The sequence below is a fragment of the Sciurus carolinensis genome, chromosome 18 (genome assembly GCF_902686445.1).
Source record: "Sciurus carolinensis chromosome 18, mSciCar1.2, whole genome shotgun sequence".
Lineage (NCBI taxonomy): Eukaryota > Metazoa > Chordata > Mammalia > Rodentia > Sciuridae > Sciurus > Sciurus carolinensis.
In genome coordinates this window covers 41,158,972-41,168,845 of record NC_062230.1, presented here as the reverse complement: position 1 = coordinate 41,168,845, position 9,874 = coordinate 41,158,972, and the positions used below count along the sequence as shown (strand labels likewise).

The following is a 9,874-nucleotide window of genomic DNA, read 5'->3' as shown; positions in this document are numbered from 1 at the left end:
CTGCAGCAGCCTTCCTGGGTGGCGGGTTCTCGCTGGCGAGGCCTCCCTGTCAGAAGCACTTAGTGTACAAATTAGCTGCAGCCTCCCTGCCTCCCTGCTCTGGGCGCTGGGCTGACAGGGCTGCAGCTTGGGGCCCTCTCCCGCCTGCCCAGGGCACACGCTGCCAGGTGTGGATCCCTGGCCACTGCCCACATCTAAATAGGAGGGCCCATCCTGCGGGAAGCCAGGGCTGTCCTAGGGCCCCGGACTTTGAGCCGGACAGGGTGACTGCTGGTGTCTTCAGTGACGGCTATGGGAATCCAAGCCTAGGGCCCAGCACCTGCATTGACCCCCAGAGAGCTGAGTCCCGTAGTGGAGGGCAGCGCCGCCTGGACCTGGGTCTAGCTCGAAGGCCCCCACGGCCCCACCCGCCAGCCGGCCTGCCACTCAGGCGGGGAAAATCATCTGTGACAGGCCCAGGAAGGTCGGCCCTGGGGGCCGCAGAGCAACACACTCAGCCTCTCTTCCCAGCATATGGCTGCTGTCGGCCCCGGGCACTGCTCAACCAGTGCCAGGCTCAGAAACCGGGTGGGGGCGTGGGCAGCCTGGGCCTCTTGTTCCACCCGCCTGGCCGGCTGCTCCCTCATGAAGCAAGAGGCCCCTGCCCCAGCAGGCAAGCTCCCCTGATGGGGAGCTCACTCCCACCACAACACACAGCACCCGCCTCTCACCCTCTCGAGGGCTTAGGAGTATCGTTCGTCCACCTGCTCAAGCATGTCCAGGAGTGCAGTGGTCCAATCCCAGGATGCCCCAACCCCTTATGTCCTTGCCCAGCCCTCTTGAACCTGGCTCTCCCTGCCCACCCAAGCATCCTGCCCCATTCCTCCTCTCAAGTCCCCAGTTTCCTCAGCGTCTGCAGCCTCAGTCCTGTGCAGGACCCTCAAACAGTACTGTCCTTCAGCCCAGCCCTGGGCCCATCCCATCCCGGAGTCCCTTGGACCACCTCAGTTGGAAGGAGGGTGAAGCCCAAGGATGGCCGTGCCCTCCAGCCAGTTCTCCTCAGCGAGTGGGCAGGCATGAGCTGTGACCAAGCATCCTGTATGGCACTGACCACCCCAGAAAGACCCAGAGTTCTGGCTGCTGCACAGACAGTCCACTTGGGTTTCAGGGCCTGCCGGGAGGCTCTAGCCCATCCTCTGTCTCTTGGACAGATGCTGGTCAGCCCAGTCCCCCACCTGTCCTGGCAAGGGCTCTGACACTGAGGGGATGAGACAGGACTTCCCACAGGCACTGAGTGGCCACAGACCCCCGTCAGCCTGTGAAACCCAGCACACAAGTCCCCAGCACAGTCAGCTCTGGCAGAAATGGAGGTGACAGGCGGGCAGCCATGGTAGATCGGGCAGAGAAGGTTAATGGCTGGAGGCAGGGCAGTCTGCACCAGCACCCAGGGAAGAGAGGAACCTGTCCAGGATCCCACTGGAGCCAGACTGAATTTCTACCCCTTCTGCAGAAAGGACTAAGGCCCAGGGAGTGTGGGCAGGGGTCTCACAGGAGACCAAATCCCAAAGCTAGGAGAGTCTAGTCACTGCCTCAAGAGGCAAGGTACACCTCCCACAGCCCAAGGTTGCCCAATAGAGGAAGGGTAGGTCTCAGCAGGCAGTCATGTCCTGAAAGGAAAGGGAAGAGTCGCCATGGGCATTGGAGCCCCTGGAACAGAGGGCAGGAGACGGCCATCCATGCCCAGTCCCAGACTCCTTGAGCAAACCCAGGGCTTGCCTCAGAGAGCGTCCAGGGTGCCCCTTGGGTCCCTCTCAGAGGTTGCCCCTCCTCTTCTTTCCCGTCAGGTGGAGGAAAGGGCTCCACTGCTGCTCCCCTCCTTCTTTTCTGACACTGTCCTGGCCTCCTCCCTCCTCTGGAGCTACCTAGTCACCTGAGCTTCACATGACTTTGCTCCTGCATGACAAGACCAGGCTCCCCAACACAGGCTCTCTGGGGCTCACCATAACAGACTCCCTAAGATAGGCTCCCTAACACCAAGGTTCCCCACAACCAGGCTCTCCAAGCCCAGACTCCCTAAGACCACAGATCCCCAAGACCATAGCTCTCCAAGACCAGGGCTTCCCTGGATGATGACCACAGCCTCCAGCCAGCACATCCCTTGTGCTGTTAGAAATAGCTTCTCCCAGACCCTTAGGAAGGTCATCCCCTGGGGCTGGCCAGTGAGGACTAGAGAGAACACAGCTGTCTCTGGGACCCCCCACTTCCACTGTCTCAGAGTGAGTTGGGTCTCTCTGGTCAGCGCTCATGATGAGGGGTGGTATCCTGGTCCCCACTCTCCACAGGGCTGCTGGCATGATGGCAGCCCAAGCTGTCTCCCAGCCTGGGGCCGCCTGCACGGTCAGCTGCTCAGCTGGGCCAGGCCAAGCAGGGAGAGAGAAGGATGGCATGCTGTTCTGGCCACAGCACCCCTCTCATCCCCCGGCCCTCCTGGGGTGTCTCTTAGGAGTGGGTTAGTGTCAGGGAAGGTGACATGCCAGCAGGAGGGAGGCAAAATGCCCATCCCCCCAAACCACGGGCCCCTGATCCTTGACCAGCAGAAGGATCCCTTCCATCACCCCCACTGCACAAACGAGGCAGGTCCCAGAGCCAGGTGGTACCAGGCTTCTGGGTCCAGTGCTCCCCTCTGGTTGCTCCATTTGAAAGGCAACAATCAGAAGCCACATGCATGTCCTCTTCTTCCCCAGGACTTCTTTCTCCCTGCTAGGGAGGCCGCAGGAATCAGTAGCTGAGCCTGCAGGGAGCCTTGATCTACAGGGGTCAAGTGGAGCTCTGCCTCCACAGAGTGGGCAGTGAGTACCCCTCTGACTGGAGTCACTGTGCCCAAACTGCCACCCCACACAGCTCTGGTCAAGGTGTCTTCCGGGACTCCCAGGCAGACGCCTGAGAGGGAGTCATCTGGCTCTGCCCAGCTCCGTCTGTGTTCACCTCCAGGATGGAGTGGAGGGTCAGGTGAATTTCTGCCAGGACCTGCTGAGAAGTGGGACCCTGGGGTGTTCAGTTTTGACAGCTCCAGAGAAACTGGCATGAGGACACTGTGCGGAGGTGATTCCCGGATCCATGGTGTGCTGGGGGTTCCAAGCCCCGAGGTCCTGTCACAGGTTCTCCCAGGAGAGTGGCGGGTGAGAGGAGGTCTTTGAAACGGCCGGCGAACGCAGCCCTGGGGGCCTCCCAGGGAGCGGGAGTGAGGGCGCAGGGTGAAGATGCACCCAGATGGCAGTGTCAAGGCCAGGTGGCCAGTCTGAGGCCGCGGCGCAGCGGGCCAGGTGAGGGGCGCACACCCATTTCGCCTCCGGTTTGGAGTAAAGGAAGCACAGAGGGCACCGGCCCAGAGAGCTGCAAGGGCGCGCTGGCTCCGCGGCTTCAGCCCTGGGCGCCGCCCTCCCGGCCGGCTCCGGGGGCACCCTGTCCTGCGGCGCAGCCCGCAGCCCCAGCCTGGGTGGCCAGGCGGCTGTCAGGGGCCAGAGCCTTGACGGATGAACGCTGACGCCCCCTCACGCCGCGCCGGGACCCGGGAGACTTGGCCGCCTCCGCGCACCCCCGCGGCAGCCCGCAGGCAACGGGGGCGGGGACGGTGCCAGGCGCCCCTCACTTGCCGCGCACCTGCGCGCCACTCAGGCTCCGCGGCACCGCGGCGTCTCCGGCGCTGCTCCATCCCGAGCCGTCCGGCGAGGCCGGTGAGTGCGGCAGGGCGGCGAGGGAGGAGGTGGGCGGGCGTCCTGGGCTGGGGCCGTTCCGCCTCCCGCGCCCCAGCCCGGTCGGAGGTCGCCGCGCCCGGAGCCCGCGCCGTGGCGCACGCGCGCGCTTCGCCGCCAACTTCGGTGGGCGCGAGGCGGCGTCGGGGGGACGCGGGCGGCGGTGGCGGTGGCTCCGGTGTCGCTGCCGAGGGGCCGGCCTCAGTTTCCCCCGAGGCGTCCTCGGGCGCGGGCGGGAAGTTCGCCCCTCCGCGCGGCCTGGCGCAGACTTGGCGGGAGCCGCAGGCTCGGCTCGGCTGGCGGACGCGGGTAAGGCGGGCGGCGCTTCCCGCGAAGTTGGGGCGCAGGGCGGGCCGGGCAGGGCGCGGGACGCGGACTGCCGCGGCGCGGCTGGCCCCTGCTCCCTCTGCTATTGCGTTCGGGGTCCAGGCTCTGCCAGGGGCCACCTGGGCGCCGCCGCAGCGGGGAGACAGGCGGAGGCTGTGGGGTCCCAGCCAGCCCGCCTCAGCCAGAGGGAGCCTGGGTCCTGCTCCCCTGCCAGCCTGTGGGTGGCACTCCCAGAGTCCCGAGTGGTCAAGGGGATCTGCAGGCAGTGACCTGATGGCGGCCCAGTGCCCTCTCCAGTGAACAGTTCTGCCCCGGAAGGGGGTGCCCCGGGGTCTGTGAGCTTGCACCTGGGCACAGGTTGGGATACGCTGTATGGGGGTGTGTTCTTGTGTGTGCGGGTGTGGGTGTGGGGGTGTCCTCCCTTCGTGTACCCCGTGCTGCGTGGGTCCCTGGTGTCCTCTGGGTCCTTGTGGATCAGCAGCTGATGAGATGGCTTCCAGAAGAGCCCCCCTCTTGTGCCTGATCTGGAGAGGAAGCACGGGAGGAACCTCTATTGTTGAGTCCAGGGGCCCAGGAGGAGCCCCAGATCCCGGCTGGGAGGTGGGGCGGGAGGCAGCACCAGTTGGCACAGCTGTGTGGCTCCCAGGGCTGGGTGATCGATGGCCCCGGAACAGCCGCCTCTGTCGCCTGAGCACTCCTATCTGTCATCCACATCTCGTGGCACGGGTGGGGGACCAGGCAGAGAGAAGGGACTGCTTTGTACCCACCGAGTCCAGGTCCGGTCTGCAGTCCCTCTGGGCCAGCCCCTCTCAGCCTCTGCTGGTCCACACCCAGGGCTAGCCATGCTGCCCTGTAGGGCCCCAAGCCTTTGGAAAGGCAGCTCTTCCCACTCCCTGGCCATTCCCTTAACAGAGGTGGGCAAAACATAATAGCCAACAGGAAGGAAGGCTGTGCCCAGTGACTGCCCAGTTGCCCCCAGCCCTGCCCTGGCCATCTGAGAGGCACATTGTGCCCCCACCTATGGGTCTGTAACTGTGTGTGAGTCTCCGCCATGTCTGCCTGTGTCCTTGGGTGTGTGTGCACACACATGTGCTCTACACGTGCTCTACGTGTGCTCTGGTGACAAGCAGCCATGTCCACTGAGTAGGGGATGGGCTGCATGTGCGTGCCAAGTGCTCTGCACATGGATGCATCCTGCATGGCGGCCTGGCCATGCAGAGGTCGTTCCTGCAGGTGCTGAGCAAGGACTTCTGCAGTCCTGTGCACTGTGCACACACACCCAGAGCCTGCGTGTGCATACACACGCCACGCATCCCACCCAGGCACAAGTGCTGGGGCAGTGGACAGCCCAGGTGGCAGCCCAGATGGAGTGTGGAGCAGCTTCTGAGACAGCCTGCGTTGCAGGGTGTGGGGAGAAGAGGGTCTTGGCTGAGCAGGGCCGCTGCGGGCTTGGTCACTGACCTGCCTGAAGCCTCCCAGATGGAGCTGGGCCGAGCAGGTGGCTGTGCCGAGGGGCCATGCTGTGATGTCCACTCCCTCAGCCTGGGCTGGCCCCACGTGAGACTGACCCCCCTCAGATCATCCCCCATGCCCACCTGACATTACGGTGGAGCATCTCAGGCGCGCAGGCACACATGCAGTGTTAACCAGACACTCGAGCTCTGTGGTACAGGGCATGGAGCTCAGGGGCACTCTACCACTGAGCTGCTTCCCCAGCCCCTTTTTATTTTTTATTTTGAGACAGGGTCTTGCTAAGTGGCTCAGGCTAGCCTGAAACTTGCCACCCTCCTGCCTCAGACTCCTGAGTCTCTGGATCACACAGGCATGCAACACTGCATGCAGCTGGCTTTGCTAGTTTCTGTCTCAGTGGTCTTCACCTTGGCCTCTGGCAGGGGCAGACGGCTCAACAGGGATCGGGTCTCTGGAGGGACACTGGTCACACCTGGCTTGCTTTAGTCACTTCCTGAATGCTCTCAGGTGCCTGCCTGTATGGAGGCAGGGCCTCAGAGACTGACCATTCCAGAAATTGGCCTTGGGCGGGGGGCAGCATATCCTTGTGGTCAGGGGGATTTATATAGGGTCACCCAGTAAAATGCAGGAAACCCAGTTAAATTTTTCTTTCAGGTACATGATGAATACTTTTTCATGTAGTTTCCAAATCAGCATAGGCCATACTTACCCTGGAAAGTTATTTGACGTCTGTGTCAGATTTGACTGGGTGCCCCATTCTCCGTTTGCTGATCTGGAGGCCCTAGCGGTCCCTGGAGAGGCATTCAGGGAGCAGGGCTGAGACCACAGGGCAGAGGGGGGCAAGGGCACCTGGCTCTTATCCTGGAGGTGGGGAGCCCCAGGGGAGGGGAGAGGGGAGTCTGAGGAACCTAGTACTGACGGCAGCCCTCTGTTTGCAGGTGGCCATGGTGCCCCAGCCTGCCCACTAGCCAGGCCACCATGTCTCGTGAGGCTGGCTCGTGCCGCATGGGCACAGGGGCGAGGGCGAGGTCTCGGAAGCCCAAGAAACCTCACTACATCCCCCGGCCCTGGGGCAAACCCTACAACTACAAGTGCTTCCAGTGCCCCTTCACGTGCCTGGAGAAGTCCCACCTGTACAACCACATGAAGTACAGCCTCTGCAAAGACTCCCTCTCGCTGCTGCTGGACTCCCCGGACTGGGCCTGCCGCCGCGCACCCTCCTCACCCAGGCCCCGAGTGTCTACCCCTGATGGTTCTGGGGATCCCCCCAACCGTGGCAGGCAGCCCACCATGCCTGACCCCATGGTCACTGATGGCCTTTCCCGGCGCCACTGTGGTGGGGGCCCTAAGCCTGGGTCTGAGGGGTCTCCAGAGCCACTGCCCACTCTGACCAGGGCTGCCAGGAAGGGACCTGGCCCTGGTGGGCTCCTGGTGGAGTCCTGGAAGCCAGGGCTGGGCAGTGGCCCAAGAAGCATGGCCATGGGGGCTGTGGCCTCAGCAGGCCCTGAGAGCAGTGTCCCCTGCTACCCACCACCCACCCGGGCTGAGTTCCCAGAGGCCCAGAGTATCCACCTCTCACTGCTGGGTGTCAACTACCCTCTAGGCCCTGGCTTGTTCTCCTACCTGGGTCCCTCACTGGCTGCTGCTGCCCACATGCCCTTCCTGGCCTCAGCCAGTCCCCTTCTGCCCCCTGCTGCCCCCTTCCCATCCCCACAGTCCCCTGAGCAGGCTGCTCTCGCCCCTCGTCTGTACTATCCTCTGCTCCTGGAGCAGAGTCTGGGGCTGCCAGCAGGCAGGGCCAGCCATACCAAGCCCTCTGTGCCCCCAAAGGGACCCTCTGGGACTCTGGCTCCTGGGCTGCTAAAGGTGCCCATCCCAGGGCTGGGGGGGACCTGGCCCCATGGCACCCCCAGGGACCCAGGGCAGGAGGGAGACCCCCAGAGGCAGCTGCCCCTGGGGAGCAGGCTGGAGCTCCTGAAGGCCTCCTCAAGTTTGGCAAAGTTCAGTTCCCAGACCAGGTGGGTACCATGGACTCCGGTTCTGGGGGTGGAGGATTCCTGAAGGGCTGGGTTGGGGTGGGCCCTGTCCTGAGCTAACTTGCTGATTCTGCTCCAGGCCACAGAGCAGAACTGAGACCAAAGAGGATCTCATCTGTCTTTGGGGGGCTCCCAGCTCTGGGCTGGGACCTTGTTCCATTTCACTGGGGCCCAGGGTAACACACCGGTCAGAGGACCCAAGGGTCAGGGGCTGGGGGAACTATGGGGGCTTTCTGGCCTTCTGATTGGCTCTTATTCTGCAGCCTGCCGTCAGGCTCCTCCCTGATGCTCTGGCCTGAGGACAAGGAGCTGGGTGACCTCGAGGTCCCCCTCGCCCAGCAGTCACAGGCCCAGGTGCTGGGAAGCCCAGGACCTGTGGGTGAGGACCTGACCCGGGCCCTTGGCGACTATGCCAGGGTGGAACAGTGCCTGGGGCAGTTGATGCCTGTGGGGGACCTGGCACCCCGACCTCTGCGGGAGCAGCTGGGCAAGATCCGTCAGGAGCTGCTCACCATCCACCAGGCACTGGAGCGGGCAGCACGGCCACTGGACACACCCCTTGACCTCTCTGTGAAACGGGTGCCTGCCAAGGGACCTGCAGCTGCAGTGGGGGCCTGGGGACTGCCTGAGCTGGGCCCTGCAGTGGCAAGGGGGACCCCTGAGACCCCCAGCATGCTAGGCCACATGGCGCCTGAGCCCCTCTCCGGCCACACCACCAAGTGTGAGGCAGACTCCAGTGTCCCACCCCCTGGCCTCCCCCTCCAGGCCCATGAAGACCCTGTCATTCCTGGCAGTGGCTGGGGCACTCATGCCCGGGCTGGGGGTTCCCAGACCCCTAAGGATATCCCTATCCTGCAGAACACTCCAGGTGCGAGCTCTGACCACAACCACTAAGTGTGATAACCCTGCCCCTGCCCTGGGCCCCCTGCCTGGAGCCTGTCCAGCCTGTGCATGTGGACAGACCCTGGCAGCCTGAGACTGAGGCTGTCTCTGGGGCAATGTGAGAATAGCAAGGTCATGGTTATTTATTGATCACAGTTGCAGACATTAAATAGATACTACCTTCAACACCCTGCCTGGGCCTCCTTCATTTGCTGCCCCAGCAAAAGTGCCTGGACACCCCCAAGGAAATGTCCAAGCCGGGCATCTTTGGTGGGCAGTGTCCCTGAACTCCCTGCTGGCCTCCCACCTTCCACCCCAATTCTCTTATTGGGTCCTCCTTGAGGGGCTGGCGACAGAGACAGGGCAGGATGGGAGACAGGCCTGTGTGGTCCGAGCTGCTTGGGATGATCTCACCTGCTTTCTGAGGGCATGCAGGAACCCTGAGCATCCCGCGGTCCCAGCTGGACCAGTCGGCCCTAGTGCTAGCCTCGAATGTGGTTATGAGATGCCTCTTGCATTCTGTGGCTCAGGGCTGCTCACCCCATGTGGCCTCGTCTGGGCCCCTGCCAGCCCCTGCAGCCATGATAGGCATCGGTGGCCTTCACAGCTCGCTGCCTCCCTCCCAGTGCCCGCTTGGCCTTCCAGGGTGGGGGTGGGGGCAGACAGGGAGCCCCCCAGCCATAGCTAATCACTTTTCTCCCTGGGGGGCTGGGCATGTCCTCCATGGCCACCAGGAATGCCCAGTGCAAGCTGCCTTCCAGGCGCCATTCCTGCCTGTACCTGGCTGACCAAGCTAGGACTGGGCTGGCCAGGCCAGGGCCAGTCAGAGCAGGACTCCTGACTGCTCCATTGATCGTGCTGCGGGGTGATAGCATCAGACAGCCACCCCACCGCGAGGCGTTAGAGGTGTGTCTGCAGCAGGAGTGCCAGCTGGCTGGGCCAGGGGTGTAGCAGGTTGCAGACCAGGGTCAAGTGCCAGCTGAGTACCCTCTGCCCAGACTCTCCAGGGTGGTGCCAGGGGCTGTAGGGCAGAGCCAGCCGCTATCTGAGGACAGAGGTCCTGAATCCGAGGTAGACCCAGTCTAGTCTCTGGCACGCCATGTCCACTGCACCCCAGCTCCTCATGCTGGGGGCAGCCTCACAGGAACAGAGTCAGAAACAACCTGCTCTCCTGGTTCTGTGGCAGGAGGATGACCCAGCCAGCAGGTCACCTTCCCAAGGCCCTAATGCAAAGGTCCTGCCTAGGGGCAGTGGCCTGGGGCTGTTTGTGGAGTGCCATGGTGGCCTCCTGGAGGGGGTTGGGCAGGGCTGAGAGGCACCCAGCCACAAAGCAGCAGTGGGAAGAGTCCAGGGAGAGGGCAAGGCTGCGTGTGGGTCTGGGCAAAGGCCCAAGGCAGGAAGTGTCAGCAGCCCGGGGACTTGGTCTGT

The 9,874-nt window shown here is 63.5% G+C and overlaps 1 protein-coding gene across 1 annotated transcript; it reads left to right on the top strand.

The window, feature by feature from the left end:
* The first annotated feature begins 3,954 nt into the window (after nucleotides 1–3,954).
* On the top strand, nucleotides 3,955–8,609 carry Prr35 (proline rich 35). Its single transcript, XM_047533825.1, has 3 exons — nucleotides 3,955–4,040; nucleotides 6,467–7,546; nucleotides 7,828–8,609. Exons 2-3 carry the CDS (start codon nucleotides 6,507–6,509, stop codon nucleotides 8,456–8,458), a joined length of 1,671 nt encoding a protein of 556 aa, XP_047389781.1. The 5' UTR covers nucleotides 3,955–4,040; nucleotides 6,467–6,506; the 3' UTR covers nucleotides 8,459–8,609.
* The last annotated feature ends 1,265 nt before the right edge of the window (nucleotides 8,610–9,874 follow it).